The sequence below is a fragment of the Lithobates pipiens genome, unplaced genomic scaffold (assembly GCF_037356315.1).
Source record: "Lithobates pipiens isolate NorthernLeopardFrog02 unplaced genomic scaffold, aLitPip1_a1.2 Scaffold_3, whole genome shotgun sequence".
Classification (NCBI taxonomy): Eukaryota; Metazoa; Chordata; class Amphibia; order Anura; family Ranidae; genus Lithobates; species Lithobates pipiens.
Window position 1 is genome coordinate 65,577,637 of NW_027507790.1, and position 17,246 is coordinate 65,594,882.

A 17,246-nucleotide genomic window follows, 5' to 3' on the forward strand; every position below is an offset into this window, starting at 1 on the left:
TGCAGGTAGATTGATTGGCTCCTGTCTGAATTGGTCATAGTGTGTGTATACACATTGGTTATGCACATGTGTTATCACATTCTAGATGCTGGTCCTAAGCCTGTACAACTGTAGAGGGTTAAGAAAGACCAGGCCATCTACCGTGTAAAAAAAAAAAAAAAACTGAGAAAATATGGAAAAAAGCTCTCAAGCATAGTTAACGTGCCAGAGAACTTGCATAAAGGATCACTAAGAGTTAGAGCTGGTAAAGTCCATCTAATGAAGCTACTTTTGAAGGTGTGGCAACAACACTACAAATCCCAAATTCAGGGCAGAGCTGCCACTCTCATGTAGGCTATGCATGCTTGCACTACAGTGGGATGAGAAAACGTTGCAGGGACATGGATATCCAGTGCAACCACCTGTGATCTGCAGTGCCTTGAAGGAGGACCATGTGAGACACAAATGGACACCCTTTCTTGAGACAGGGAAGATAAAGAATTCTTATTTATTTTATTTTATGAGGCTTGTATATTACTACAACTAGTATTTCTACTACGTTTAGTACTACTACTTAATTGTGTTGATTTCTTTAACTCAAGAAAAATTTAATTGGGAAATGGTTTCAATTAGGCAGGAATATGATGCACAGAAGGAATAAGAATGCAAAAAACTGTAAATCTTTTGATAGAATAAAGTGAAACCTACACTCAGCTATAATATCTTTCATTTTATTTAGCAACCATTTCTATAACTTAGTAAAAGATCAGAGATGATTCAAGTCTAACTTGACATGGCTGCAAAATTCTTTAAATGATTTAGACATTTCAAAGCTGAAAGTAATTTTTAGCACATCACATTAGTGAATAATGTGTGTTTTATTATTAATGCTCAAAGTTCACCATGATAAAGTAGATGTAAGCCATGTGCTTTTTATCAGAGATTGAAAAGGTACCGCTTGGGTTTAATAAGCTTGCACTTCATTTTAGATTTTCTGTGGGACTTATGTGACTAACTGCTAGGCAGTTCTTCAGAAGAGTGGAGGACTCTTAAAAAACAAACACATTATACACTCCATAAGACCCCATAAGGTTACAAATCATGATGGATTCTTCATTTGGAAAGCACCGTACTACTATGTTATGCCCATGTTAATTCACTAGTCACCGGTCATCTCTATTGGAAGGGGGGGAGTTCTATTCCTCCTTTCAGTCCAATTAGTAACACAGCAACTGCTATGTGAGGTTGGCTTAGTGCTCTGTCTACTGACTGCAAGTGGTAAATATGAGAAAACCCAAATATGAAATTCTCATTTGCATCCATTACACCCATACATTCAAGCCCTACTGTCACTTAAGAATTCACTGTTTTGCATTAGAGACAGATGAGTTCTGAATATATCCTATATACTGTATATATACAGTATCTAATGGTGTGTGTGTGTATATATATATATATATATATATATATATATATATATATATATGTATATGTATATGTATATGTAATATATATATATATATATATATATATATATATATATATATATATATATATATATATATATATATATATATATATATATATATATCGTTTTCTTTTTTCCAGTGAGAAATATTTCACAAATTATAAAACAGCTGGGAGTACTTACTGATGGTACGTCAGTCCAAGTGGGCAGTGACAGGACCTCTTCTACAGTTTTCAGAAAGGCCTGTAAATAAATGGTATAGCTAATGAAATTGTTCTGAGTCTTATTTAAGACAAATATTTCCCAGCAATCTATTGCCCAAGCAAAGCCTATGCCTTGCAGGAAATACGTGCATCCTCAGCATTAAAGTTCTGGTTTCATGCCTACTTAGTTTATAGGTATATTACTTAACAGATTAATTATAATAGAAATATACATGGGAATGATACAGTGCTTCAATTAGGCCCTAGCATAGGCCAATGAATCTACCATTAGATATAGTGGCATTTTAGTGCAGTTCTGCAGAATCGTCCTGCCTCAGAAATAAATCTCTTACAAAAGTAAATGCACAAAGCTGCAAAGCATAAGAACTATTTTTATGTAGCTAAAAGCTCTCTAGTATTTTAATACCAGAACGGGTGTATTAAAACACTAGTAATGTAACTTTCAAAAGAGGGATTGACTATTATTTTTACTGGATGCAGTACATGAGCAGACAGCACATGTATATGTGCAATACATCTGTAAGAATACATATATAAGAAACTGAAAAGGATATAAAAATGACCAGGTCTTCCTCAGCAACAAATTAGCTTGCCACTTTGGGCAAAGATCTTCAGTGGACAGTTTCTGAATGTTAATTGACTGCAGCAGAGACTGGACTATTATATATATATAACTTTGCATCAAATACACTTTTTTCATGTGTGGAATGGGTATAGGCTGCTGTTGGATCATATAGAATTTTTTTAATGGGTAGTTTTATTCTCACACAGCATACTGAAGCAGGACATTGCAAGAAAAATAGTCAGATCCACTCAATCTAATGCCGCGTACACACGACCAGACTTTTTGACGGACTAGGTCCAAAGGTCTTCTTGACTGACTTTCTGAACGAGCGGACTTGGCCACACACGACCTGACTAAGTCCGTTTGAAAGTCCGTTTTGAACGTGATGACTTAAAGGGGACTAAACAAGGAAGTTCAATAGCCAGTAGCCAATAGCTGCCCTTTGGTTTTCCCGATTTTTAGTCCATCGGATAGATTTGAAACATGTTTTATTTCTAGGTCCGCCGGACTTTTGGGAAAAAAAAGTCAGCTGGAGCCCACACACGGTCGAATTGTCCAACGGATTCCGGTCCGTTGGACCAAGTCCGCCGGAAAGTCCAATCGTGTGTATGCGGCATTAATCAAACTGATATAGTCCTTCTTATACCAGGCACACAAACTTTCAGTATACGACTACACCGAGGAACAAACATATACTACAAATTCCAGGAGTTTCATTTTTCTGCAAGTATATTTGCAGTTGACAACACCATTCAGAATGTACCTTTATTTATAGTAAATAACTTAATTATTTTACACAGCTGGCAATGTGCTCATTCATTTATCCTTCTACATTAAAGTGATTGTATACCCATTTTTTACAATTTTATCTACAGATAAGCCTATAATAAGGCTTACTTGTAGGTAAAATGATTATCTCCTAAACCTGTAAAGTTTAGGAGATATTCACTTTGCATGCAGCCGCTGACGTCAGGGCGCATGCGCTGTGAATGCCTGGTTGAAGGTCCGGCAGACACTGCTGGAACCTTGACGGGAAGAAGACTCTCATCAGGGAGCGACGTCATCGTGACTATGGCCACTCACAGCGTCGGAAGCCGCAAAACCGGAAGACCGTGTGGACTGACCTGCGATACGGGGACCTCATTCTAAGGTAAGTATTTCATAATGAGCTAGTATGCAGTGTATACTAGCTCATTATGCCTTTACCTTACAGAGTTTTTTTTTTACTTTTTTTTTTTTTTTTCAGTTTTGTCTGCTAGGCAAATCAAATTTTTAATTGTTTTAACCGAAGAGGGGAAAGCTCTAATAATATTAAGAGGACTATACCATGTGAGATCTGACATGAGGCTGATGTGACCACATACTTGTATGAAATACTCAGGGCAGCCATCAGAAATTTCGGGGTCCGTTACACAGCTTCAGGCCTGGGCCCCCCCTGACCACCAACATTTCCTAGGGCCTACCCACTGCCGGTACCACCGAATCTGCTCACTGACATCCCATACCAAGTCCCACTCCTCCTCCTTCCCATGTCCTCTTCCTCCTCCTTCTTAAAGCCACTTTCACTCTGAGGCGCTGGCTGCGTAGACCGTAAAGTGCCGCTAGTTTTAGCGGCGCTTTACCATAATTTTAGCTAAAAGTGCCCCGCTAGCAGCCAAAAAGCGCTGTTAAAACAACGGTAAAGCACAGCTAAAACGGCACTTTACCATCAATGCGGCCAGCGCCTCAGTGTGAAAGTGTCTATTGCTTTCTGTCTATGGTCTTCATGCTCACAGCTTCGGCAGCGCTGGCCATTGTTTTCAATGGCGCAAGCGTTTTCAGGAGCGATGTATTCACCGCTCCCGTACTGCCCCAAAGATGCTGCCTGCACGACTTTTTTTCCTGTCCTGCAAGTACACCGCCCCCAGTGTGAAAGCCTGCAGAAGAGGCAGATTAAAGGCGCTTTTCAGGCACTATTTTTAGCGCAAAAACGCCTGTAAAGTGCCTCAGTGTGAAAGTGGCCTAACAGGACAGATTCTATAATTAGCAGGCCCACATGAAAAGTTACTTTGGGGGGAAGATGCATACATTGTGAGATATCAAAGTATTTCAGACACTAGCTGTAACATAACATTCAACTTAGTACATGTGTGTACAGACACAGCTACTCACCAGCATCTGCAGGGGGGAGGAGCCAGGATATCGATGCAGAAAAGGGGTAGAAAGGAGCCCTGTCATTGCATGCTGATGACTGGAGGGGCGTGTCAGGGAGAGCTCTTCCAGCCAATCACCTCTGATCTCTCCCCAGCACTCCCCTCCCCATCTCTTCCATCTGCTGCAGGGATGAGCTCCGTGGCATGTAAGCAATCTCTGTATTCTCCTCCTGCCACCTGATCTCCTCAATGTCTGCAGCTCTGCCACTTGTGATGTGAAGAGCTCAGGCACTGGGGGGGGGGGGGGGCGGCAGGAGGAGAACATCAGATGAGACCAGCAGGTGTCCCCCCCCAGTTTCAGTCCTGTTCCCAGTCACAAGGAGCTGTACCTCCATGGCTGTGAAACTCTCTATACTTTCAGACACTTTGCCACACTTCCTGGTTGCCTGAGCAACACCAAGCTCACTCCTCACAGGTGCCGCCAATTAGACGCCACGGGATGCACTTCTGCTACATTGGTGGAGGGGGAGGTGGATGGAAACTTTTCCGCCCACCTCCCCCTCCACCAATCCCAGCAGAAGTGAATTCCGAGGTGTCTAATTGGTGGCGCTGTGAGGAGTGAGCTTGGTGTTGCCCAGGCAACCAGGAAGTGTGGCGGAGTGGCCAAAATTGGCTGTCAATCATACAGTCTTCAGGCAGCGGGTGGAATCTCTTGGGACATCCGACTTATCGCAGGACCGTGATATTGCAGTGGACATTCTGACACTAACACACTTTGATCACTTTTTGGAGATCAGTGACATAAATACAGTGGTCAGTGCTAATAATATGCACTGTCGCTGTACTAATGGCTGGGAAGGGGTTAACATCAGGGGCAATCAATGGGTTAACTGTGTGCCTAGCCAGTGTTTTACTATACTGTGTGATGGGCTTTTACTGGGGGAAGAGATGGAATTTATACCCTGCTTCACATGAACACAAATTTCATCCCTTCCCTCCTGTCACTTTCCTTTCACTCCTGCCATTCTGCCTCTCTGCTTAACGATCAGTGAGAACAGGAGGACATCAAGTACCATAGACCCGCCAATCAGCTTCCACTGTGTGCAATCACAGCAGAAGAGAGCCACCATAGGGGTGAATGCGTGTCCACTACCCAGAAGTGTCAGATCATTCATATATATATATATATATATATATATATATATATACAGTATCTCACAAAAGTGAGTACACCCCTCACATTTTTGTAAATATTTGATTATATCTTTTTATGTGACAACACTGAAGAAATGACACTTTGCTACAATGTAAAGTAGTGATTATACAGCTTGTATAACAGTCTAAATTTGTAGTCCCTCAAAATAACTTAACACACAGCCATTAATATCTAAACCGCTGGCAACAAAAGTGAGTACACCTCTAAGTGAAAATGTCCAAATTGGGCCCAAAGTGTCAATATTTTGTGTGGCCACCATTATTTTCCAGCACTGCCTTAACCCTCTTGGGCATGGAGTTCACCAGAGCTTCAAAGGTTTCCACTGGAGTCCTCTTCCACTCCTCCATGACGACATCACAGAGCTGGTGGATGTTAGAGACCTTCCGCTCCTCCATCTTCTGTTTGAAGATGCCCCACAGATGCTCAATAGGGTTTAGGTTTGGAGACATGCTTGGCCAGTCCAACACTTTTACCCTCAGCTTCTTTAGCAATACAGTGGTCATCTTGGAGGTGTGTTTGGGGTCATTATCATGTTGAAATACTGCCCTGCGGCCCAGTCTCTGGAGGGAGGGGATCATGCTCTGCTTCAGTATATCACAGTACATGTTGCCATTTATGGTTCCCTCAGTGAACTGTAGCTCCCCAGTGTGGGCAGCACTCATGCAGCCCCAGACCATGACACTCCCATCACCATGCATGACTGTAGGCAGGACACACTTGTCTTTGTACTCCTCACCTGATTGCCTCCACACACGTTTGACACCATCTGAACCAAATAAGTTTATCTTGGTCTCATCAGACCACAGGACATGGTTCCAGTAATCCATGTCCTTAGTCTGCTTGTCTTCAGAAAACTGTTTGCGGGCTTTCTTGTGCATCATCTTTAGACGAGGCTTCCTTCTGGGACGACAGCCATGCAGACCAATTTGATGCAGTGTGCGGTGTATGGTCTGAGCACTGACAGACTGACCCCCCCCCCCCCCCCCCACCCCTTCAGCCTTAAAGTACAGCCTATCCCCCCAAAAATGTATCCCTTACCACAACATCAGCGGTTATTAAAACATTTTTTACCTGACGTTGCACTAAGCTGTAAGTTATCATTATATATTGTGTTCAGAAACTGTAAAGGCATATGTACTATTAAATCATTTTCTTCAACTTTCAGATAATCCTGCATTGACCCTGATGAAGCAGTTGTGAACTGCGAAACAAGTCGGCATCTATCAGTGCACTCAACATTTAGCCATGACTTTATATGGTTTTAATAAAGTTGATGTATAATTACTGGTGTATGCATAATTTTTATATGGTGGTTATGCACTTCTCACCAATTATTTTAATGGGATTCGATAAATATATTGTATTATCTATTTGCATTGCTGTTTTAGTATGGTGCATTTAAAGTTTCCTAGTATTGAAGGTATTTTCCTTCCCCTCTTTTTTCTTAACCTATTCAACTGAATTTTATGCAACAGGATAGAAAAAGAAAAATGCACTTAAATATCCAGTTTCCTTAATTTACAAATGCATTTCTGCTAATACTAGGTCAGACACATAGATAGATAGATAAATAGATAGATAGATAGATAGATAGATAGATAGATAGATAGATAGATAGATAGATAGATAGATAGATAGATAGATAGATGTTGGGTTGGAGATAGATAGATAGATAGATAGATAGATAGATAGATAGATAGATAGATAGATAGATAGATAGATAGATAGATAGATAGATAGATAGATGTTGGGTTGGAGATAGATAGATAGATAGATAGATAGATAGATAGATAGATAGATAGATAGATAGTTTTACTACCTGAGTTAAGTTGCCTGCTGTGTCTTGTGTCAAGGATTTGTTTGGCAGAATCTGTGAGACAACATCCAAATAACCCAGAACAGGCTGTGCATGGGATGTCTTGAAACCATCTTGGGTCAAGTTAATTATAATGGGATAGTAAGCATCTGTGGAGACCTACACAAATAATGGTGCAGAAAGTTACAAAAGTTGTATTAACGGATTTGTCAGAAAGTCTATGCACTTAACACCCAAGCCATTACAGCTCCGAAAAAGAAAATGATATCTGATAGAGTGAAGCATACAAGAGGATTTTCCTTAAAACAAAATTGTAAATCTTTCTAAGTAAACCCAAGATTTGCTAACAAATAATAATATCTTTGGTAAAACTAAAAAAACATGCTTTGGAAATCTGCCACAAATTTTCATGACATTGGTCAATGTACTCTTACCGGAGGATCAGATGTACTGGCAGTACTAGGCATCGTTGCAGTAACAAAAGTTTCATCACCTGCAAAAGGAATCACATTTTAATACAGATTTATGCACACAATAAATACAATTTGGTAAACACAAACAATACAATGCTGTGGCAAAACAAGAACAATTTTTATTCAGCTGGCCATAGACATCAATAAGCAGCTGGATGTGCATGCTTGATCTGGTTGTCTTACTACACGTTTCCTTCCACCTTGTGTCCCATATTGAAACATTCTGGTTGCATGAGTATTGAGAGGCCATGTACAAACAGTCCTGACACCAACTTAGCAGTGATGTTTGTTGTAACATGGCTTTTCAGATTTGCTGTCACTCCTCTAAGCATTCCATAACTTTCTTTGAAGAAATAACTACGGGGTAAAGGACAGTGGCAATCCAGCTAAAAAAAAAAGCCATGCTAGAAGTGTCAGAAGACATCATATCTAGAATCCTAGACAGTAGTGAAAATCAGACTCTCAGAGTTTGAATCATGACCCATTCCCCCCAAGACACTCTATTTAAGGTCAACTGTCATTTTTACAGGGGTTAACATTGATCACAATAACTATGATCATTTTCAAAGTACAGTAAAATAGACTTCTGCATAGTGAATATCATATTTGCTAGTATGTACAATTAAATGTGTCTACAAAGCATATACTCACCTACCTATCAATCCTGTGTAGCACCCTCTAGCGTGTGCTACTAGAAGTGAGAGTAGGAAAAAGCATTTTCTGACCCAGGGAGAGACCTAAGTCACTGAGTCTGGGTCAGGGTTATTGGAGGCCAGGGCTGGATGACTCATCCTTGCAGCTCTCTGGTGCCTCCCCCTGATATCTAGAACGTTGGAGAACAGAACTAGTGAGCACAATTGTAAACCTACCAAGACATGGCCATCCACCTAAATTGACAGGCCGGGCAAGGAGAGCATTAATCAGAGAAGCAGCGGCCCATGGTAACTAGAGGAGCTGCAGAGATCCACAGCTCAGGTGAGAGAATCTGTCCACAGGACAACTATTAGTCGTGCACTGCACAAATCTGGCCTTTATGGAAGAGTGGCAAGAAGAAAGCCATTGTTGAAAGAAAGCTATAATAAGTCCTGTTTACAGTTTGAGAGAAGCAATGTGGAGGACACAGCAAACATGTGGAAGAAGGTGCTCTGGTGAGATGAGACCAAAATGTAACTTTTTGATCTAAAAGCAAAACGCAATGTGTGACGGAAAACTAACACTGCACATCACCCTGAACACGCTATCCCCACCATAAAACATGGTAGTGGCAGCAGCATGCTGTGAGGATGCTCTTCTTCAGCAGAGAAATGAAAGCTGATAAGAGTCGATGACGTGAATGGAGCCAAATACAGGGCAATTTTAGAAGAAAACCTGTTAGCCCTTGTACACATAGTCGGACATTCCGATAACAAAATCCGTCTGATTTTTTCAGACGGATTTTGTCCGAAACTGGTGTTGCATACACACAGTCGGACAAAGTTGTCGGAAAATTCGATCGTTCATAACGTGATGACGTTCGTTGCGACGGGACTACGTTCAGGCTAGTAGCCAATAGCTTTGGTCTCGTAATTTGATCTGAGCATGCGTGGCACTTTGTCCGATCGGAGTTCTCTACAAACGATCGGACAGAGTCCGATCGGATCATGTTGTCAGAAAATTTTATATCCAGCTCTCAAACTTTGTTGAGACATTCCGATGGAAAAAGTCAGATGGAACCCACCCATGGTCGGATTATCCGACAATACGGTCCGATCGGACATTTTCCGTCGGAATGTTCGACCGTATGTACAAGGGCTTAGAGTCTGCAAAAGACTGGGGTGGAGGCTCACCTTCCAGCAGGACAATGACTCTAAACATACAGCCAGCGCTACAATGGAATGGTTTAGATCAAATCCTATTCATGTGTTAGAATGGCCCAGTCAAAGTCCAGACCTAAATCCAATTGAGAATCTGTAGCAAGATTTGAAAATTGCTGTTCACAGACGCTCTCCATTCAATTTGACGGAGCTTGAGCTATTTTGCAAAAAATAATGGGCAAATATTTCACTCTCTAGATGTGAAAAGCTTGTAGAGACATACCCAAAAAGACTTGCAGCTGTAATTGCAGCGAAAGTTGGTTCTACAAAGTATAGGCGCTGATTACAAATGCACGCCACACTTTTCAGATGTTTGTTACAAAAATGTAAAACCATTTATCATTTTCATCTTCCACTTCACAATTATGTGCCACTTTGTGTTGGTCTGTCACATAAAATTCCATGAAATACATTTAAGTCTATTGTTGTAACATGACAAAATGAGGAAAATTTCAAGGGGTATGAATACTTTTTCAAGGCACTGTAGACATGGGCCATGCCAGCAGGGGAGTTGGGTGGAAGATAGAGGAGCAGTGCTGAGGAGGGGCTGTCAGTGGCCCTTGAGGGACTCCTGTTGGGGAGGAGATTTACCTAGGGCTGGAGCTTGGGATAACTGGCCTCCACCACAGGAGGCAGTTGGAGAGATTCACGCCGGAAGGGGCAGCGGGAGAAAGCAAACAGAGACAGTGAGATCAGTAAAGTTCAGGGATAAGACAAGGGGAAAGACTGTCAGTTGTAACAGTGCTCTCTTGAAGACCATGATGTACCAAGTTTCCATCTAACCTTGCCCTGGGAAATCTCCATGTGTGTGTGTGCCAATCAGGAGGACTAAGGGAAGCAAGCAACCAGGTGGGCTGGAAGTCTTCTGCAGCAGTAGAACTGGGCTCATTGTCAGCAGAAGGAGATGATGTTCCCTCCACAATGTTCTAAAGCTTATCCACACAGGGATGGGATGTTCCTAGCCTGTAATGGGCTGTTGCTGAACTGACAAGACTGTTAATTCCTCTGGAGTGATCAGCGGGTACTGTAAATAGTGAACCAAGTGTGTGCAGGAGGAAGGAAGAAGAGGATTTCTTTGTATATAGGGAGAAAGTTGTCCCTGTTTTGTTCTGTGTTCTGGACATTTTTCAAGTTGGGCATCCCATAATACTCTACCCCATCCAAGTTATCATCCCCTAATAAAAGAACAAAAGCAAGCCATGGACTGATTTAGTAAATAAAGGAAATGCTAAGTGACTGGCTGTGAATCAGTGGGGACCTGAACATCAGCAACTCTTATGAGGGGTGTGATCAGACCTGTGTAGCACACACTGGAGGATGATTGTGCTTTCCCTCTACCATTTTTCTTTCAGATAGAGTAATGCCATGTACACACAAGCGGAATTTCCGACAGAAAAAGTCAGACGGGAGCTTTTCATCGTATATTCTGATCGTATGTATGCCCCATTGGACTTTTTACATCGAAAATTCTGATGGACCTAGAAAGAGAACATGTTCTAAATTTTTCAGACGGAACCAATTCCTATGGGGAAAACCGCTCGTCTGTATGCTGTTCCGACCTACCAAAAACACATGTTCTGAAGCAAGTACGAGACGCAAGCTATTGGCTACTGGGTATTAAACTTCCTTTTTCTAGTCCTGTCGTACGTGTTGTACGACACCGCGTTCTTGATGGTCAGACTTTGGTGTGACCGTGTGTATGCATGACAGCTTGAGCGGAATTCCGTCAGAGAAACCTTCAGAGTTTATTCCAATGGAAAAAATGCTTGTGTGTACACGGCATTAGTCATTATCATTAATTGCTAGACAATAGAACAGCATATGGCAGCATGCAGCAATGCATCAAACACCAAGTGGACTCTGGAGCACCTAAGGTAGTGGTTATAGCTGCTGGCCAGGTGCCCTGCAATGGTAAGTGTGTGCCAAACAAAAGTGGTATGGGAAATTATTGAGACTTGGATCTGTTTCATTTAAAGTGGTTGTAAACCCTTTTACATTTACTCAGTGAAGTGACTGGCCTCATGTGATACACAAATCCTCCTACATAAGTTGTTTCCATTTATCTGTAGCCTTTTCTTCTAAAAAAAATCACAGATCAAAGAATATTTTTCTCAGCTCTAACAACAGGGGGCTGGGACCTGACATCACATACATACTGCAAAACATAGTGCACAGAGTTCCCTGATATCTGACAGCTGACCGGCTGACCGGAGAAAAAGAATCCCCCCCCCCCTCTACATAGGCTCACAGGCTCATAGAAAAATACACAGAACTAAGACTATCAGTCATCTCCTGTATGGGGTGTGGACTGTCACCCAGGAGGCTGTGGTTTCAGGAAAACTTTCAGAGATGACTAGTGCAGATAGCAGGGGAGAGATCAGAGAGGAGCCACACTCGGTGCTTTGGATTAAGGCTAGCACACACTAAAGTGGGATGCGCTTTGTTAATTTTTCATTTCTGAAGATTACAACTACTTTTATGGTTTATTTTATGCTAGAAAATTCTCCTTAACTGTTTTAAAGGGGTTGTAAACTCTGTTACACCACTTCTACCTACAGGTAAGCCTATAATAAGGCTTACCTGTGGGTACCGTGAATACCTCCTAAACTTGCACAGTTTAGGAGATATGCAGAGTGCATGCAGCCAATGATGTCATCGGTGCATTCGCTCTAAAGGGCCAGCTTACAGTGCCTCCAGAGCCTGTGCCGTAAATGGCGGTTCCCGCACCCATGCGCAAGAATGACGTCATTACAGCTCCAGCCACTCACATCACCGGAGCCAGCAAACCTGAAAGAAACACAGAGGGAAGATGTCAGCTGTCTCAGCAGTGAGCGGGCACGACTGGAAGGGATTCGTTCTAAGGTAAGTATTCCATAATGTGCTAGTACACGATGCATACTAGCACATAATGCCATTGTCTTACAGGTTTGGTTTTTTTTTCTTCAGCGGTTTACAACCACTTTAATCATTCAATAAATTGTACTAAAGAGTAACCACGGGTTTTGTACCAGAACAGTATCTTGTCCAAATTATTACTAATAAAATGTATTTTGCTGCAACAAATCTCCTTTGCCCTTGCTGCACTGCCAAACACCTTATTACTTCTACTTACTAACCTGTGACTGCTCAGCGATTGTTTTTTTCAGGCTCATTGGACTACCATCTACAAATGTAAAGTTAGGTTCACTCTCAGGCTAACCTTGGTTGATAAAAAAAAGTGGTTGTCCAAAAAAATCTGTCAAATCCATAATGTCATTTCATTTGTAAAAGCAATCTATGGTGTTCTGTCTCATAATTCTCTGCGGTTGAAGGGGTTAATATTAGCACAGAAAGCAATCATTCCTGTCCATGTTTAATAAGTGCCAGCAGGAGAGCAGTGCGGAAATTCCTGAATCCTGCGCTGGCTGAACAATTATCCAGCTGCAAAGACACATCTGCATAAGTACAACAGTGCAGATACAACTTCCATTAAAGGGGAAATATCTTATATTTACATTTGGGATTTTCTCTTTTTTATGCACAGCTATATGGATAAGTATGCAAAGTCCAGAGGTCCAGCAGTAATTTTTTAGAAAACATATAAAAGTTAAACCAAATTTATTTGGAAGTTGACAAGCACCATTCGGTAATGCATATTAAGATGCTCTATCCATACTATTATTATTATTATACAGGATTTATATAGCGCCAACAGTTTACGCAGTGCTTTACAATATAAAAGGGAGACAATACAGTTATAATACAATAAAAATACAAGAGGATTAAGAGGGCCCTGCTCAGAAGAGCTTATAATCTAATAGGGTGGGGTAGGTGGTACAGAAGGTTGTAGCTGTGGGGAATGAGTTGATGGAATTGGTAAAAGAGATTAATTGGAGACGTGATAGGTAACAAGAGTAGGGGATAGCCAGACAGGTTGAGGTAGAGAGTTCCAGAGGATGGGAGAGGCTCTGGAGAAATCCTGGAGATGAACAGGGAAGGAGGAGAGCTTGAGAGTAGGAGGTCTTGAGAAAAGTGGAGAGGATGATTTGGGTGATATTTGGAGACAAGGTCGGTGATGTAGCTCGGGCAGAGTTGTGAATGGCTTTGTATTTATGTATTCTGTCAAGCATTATTTAGGTTGTAATCTGTCCAATTCAATTTATAATTTGTGATAAATGAATTTGATTGGTCACATTTCAACCGAAATAATCCTTGATTTATAAAGTTTGGTTTCTTTGTGAATCCAGATTATCATCTGAAAAGCTCAGCAAAGGATTGTAGATATTCAAGATTCAGCTCAGATCGCAGTGATTCTCACACTTGGGAGAGAATTTTTCATCCCAAATCAAAATTGCAGACATACACTGTAAATCAAAGGCTAAAGCTTTTTCTTTCAACTTACATGACCAATAAATTAGCTATATTGTAAGTATGGATTACTCACAAAACATCATAAGCAGGCACTTGTAACCTGTCAAATATAGGGGGGCCTGGCCTGCAGCTTACAAATTTACACAATCATGTCCTCTCCATAACACTTAAAGCGGATGTAAACCCATCGATTTAACAGTTTCAAAAAACAGTTACATTCCCGACACGTGACAGGAATGTAACTGTCACAACCAAACTGTCAAACCATCCAATGGCAGATGTCGTAATTGATCACATGTGCAGCATCATGGCAGTTGAAGATTAACCTCTTGCCGACCAGCTGCCACAGTTATACTGCTGCAGGTTGGATCGGCTGCACAAATCACCATAGGTGTACGTCGTTTCATGCACGAGGTTCTGTGGGTGCGAGTGCATTGACCAGCAGGGGAGCCAATCAGCGGGGCAGGCCGTCCGCGATCATTCCCCACAGTGTCAGAATGGGGATCTCCCATAGTAAACAAAGCAGAACTCCGTTCTTCTGACAGGGGGATCACACAGAGATCCTGTCTTTCTGTTAAGCAGGAAGATGGATCTGTGTGTTGTCCCAGGCAGCGCATCTCCCCACACAGTTAGGAACACACTGAGGCAACACATTTAACCACTTGATCGCCTTTGGTGTTAACCCCTTCCCTGCCAGTGTCACAATGTCAGTGCATTTTTAGTAATAATGTTGCTGGTTTCCAAAAATGTGTCAAAAATGTCAGCTAGGTGTCTGATCTGTGTGCCGCAATGTCGCAGTCTCACTAAAAATCACTGATCACCGCCATCACTATTAAAAATTTAATAAATAATAAAAATGCTATAAATCTTTCCCCTATTTTGTAGACGCTATAACTTTTGCGCAAACCAATCAATATACAGGCATACCCCACTTTTAAGTGCACAGTGTATGCTTATTGTCAACCTAGAGGATAATGTAAATGTAACCCTAATTTGAGCAGCAGGAGGGGAGGAGGTGGCCACGGACGCGGAGCTGACAGGCAGGGAATGGAGGGGGGAGAGGAAGGCAGAGAGCACGGACGAGAGACAGGAGACACAGCAGATGACGAAGGCATGTAAACTGACCATGGTGTCAGGGCTCAGCAGCCATGATAAACCATGGTCAATTTACAGGGGGGGGGGCAGGATCAGAGAGGTATTTCAGGTGTTAAAGGGGGCCAAATTACACAGCACAAGCACTGTGCTGTATAACATGCTTTAAAGGGAAAGGATCTTTTTTTATTTTCTATACTACATCAAGTGAGCTTTGATGCACTGGTATATAGCTGCATTTTTTTTATAAAGCACAGTCACAGGAGGACATTACATGAATCAACCTAGAGGATAATGTAAATGTAACCCTAATTTGAGCAACAGGAGAGAAGGAGGTGGCCACGGACGCGGAGCTGACAGGCAGGGAATGGAGGGGGGAGAAGAAGGCAGAGAGAACAGAGAGACAGGAGACACAGCGGATGATGAAGGCATGTAAACTGACCATGGTGTCAGGGCTCAGCAGCCATGATAAACCGTGGTCAGTTTACAGGGGGAAGGGCAGGCAGGATCAGAGAGGTATTTCAGGTGTTAAAGGGGGCCAAATTACACAGCACAAGCACTGTGCTGTATAACATGCTTTAAAGGGAAAGGATCTTTTTTATTTTCTATACTACATCAAGTGAGCTTTGATGCACTGCCTTATTATCCAGAGTATGTGTGTTTTTTTTAAAGGTGCCAAATTGCTTAATAAGACTGATACATTAACTTATAGTAACTGAGCGAAAACATTAATATATTTGATAAAGTATACTAATATCTGATCTAGCTGCTGAAACATAATTGTCATCATTGCTCTTGCCTTATAAAATATACAGTAAGTATTAGTGTAACATTGCTCCCAACTGCCCCTCGTTTGGAGGGACTATTCCTCATTTGGATGGACTGTCCCTCTTTTGGAACCAGATCTATCTGTCCCTCTTTTTTGCTTTTTTTCCCTTTATTGGTCTGTATAAAAAATTGTACTTTTCAATTGCCAACCAAAAGTATGAAAGTTTACATCCAACCTCTAAATGAATTTATAGGTTATTTTGAAAAGCCAATAAAAAGAAAAGTGATAAAAACCAATCACCTGGGTTTAAGAAATACATTTTGTAATTCTTGGAGATCTGAGTAATTGGGAACAGTGGGGGTTATTTACGAAAGACAAATCCACTTTGCACTGAAAGTGCACTTGGAAGTGCAGTCACTCTAAATCTAAGGGGTAGATTTGAAATGAGTGGAAGCTCTGCTGATTTTATCATCCAATCATGTGCAAGCTAAAATGCTGTTTTTTATTTTCCTTGCATGTCCCCCTCGGATCTACAGCGACTTTACTTCCAAGTGCACTTGCAGTGCAAAGTGGATTTGCCTTTCGTAAATAACCCCCAGTGTGTCCTTTGCCTACATACTTAGTACTAAAGGTGTCCTTCTTTCTTATCTCAGAATGTTGGGAGGAATGGTGTGAACTGTATATTATAAGCAGGGCCGTCTTTAAGGCAGGGCAAAAGGGGCAGCTGCCCTGGGCCCTGTCATTGTTGTGGGGCCAAAAGCAGCTGCCTCATACTTGCCAGCTATCCCTGTTTAAATTCCCTTGTCCCTTGAAGTTTTAGTCCTGTTCTGTGTCCCGATATCTCAGTGTGAAGTGCTGCTACTAATGCTGCCCAGCTCTGCCCTATTGTTGTGTACAGATGACTCACCTGCAGACCCCGTGTTTACATGAAATAACATGTCAATCATATGTAAATAGCGGCGGCATTCATATATAAATAGCCGAGGCCAACGACATTGATATGTAAATAAAGGCAGCATTCATATGTATATCATGCCCCCCTGCAGTGAGGAGAAGATGTACTGTAACCTATAGCAACCAATCAGTGAGCAGTATTACTGTACAATAATCTCTAGGAATCAATCAACAAGCAGAAATCATGTGCTGTAACCTCTAGCAACCAGTCAGTATGTGCTAATGATATGCTGTAACCTCTGGCAACCAATCACAATCGCTGCCTGATCTGATACAGTAAACTGATTTTAAGTCTAGCTGCTATTTATTGGTCTCAGAGCAGATGGAGAGTGAAATTGCATGGGGGGGGGGGGGG

At 41.7% G+C, this 17,246-nt stretch overlaps 1 protein-coding gene across 2 annotated transcripts in view; it reads right to left on the reverse strand.

The window, feature by feature from the left end:
* The window catches only part of ADGRD1 (adhesion G protein-coupled receptor D1), an 843,751-nt gene that overhangs the window by 713,512 nt on the left and 112,993 nt on the right, over positions 1-17,246 (reverse strand). For both annotated transcript variants that reach the window (XM_077461779.1, XM_077461778.1), the window contains 3 exons: positions 7,835-7,893; positions 7,404-7,559; positions 1,631-1,690 (listed from right to left, as the gene is read on the reverse strand). In XM_077461779.1, coding sequence (XP_077317905.1) covers positions 1,631-1,690; positions 7,404-7,559; positions 7,835-7,893 — 275 coding nt within the window. The remainder of the gene's footprint in view (positions 1-1,630; positions 1,691-7,403; positions 7,560-7,834; positions 7,894-17,246) is intronic.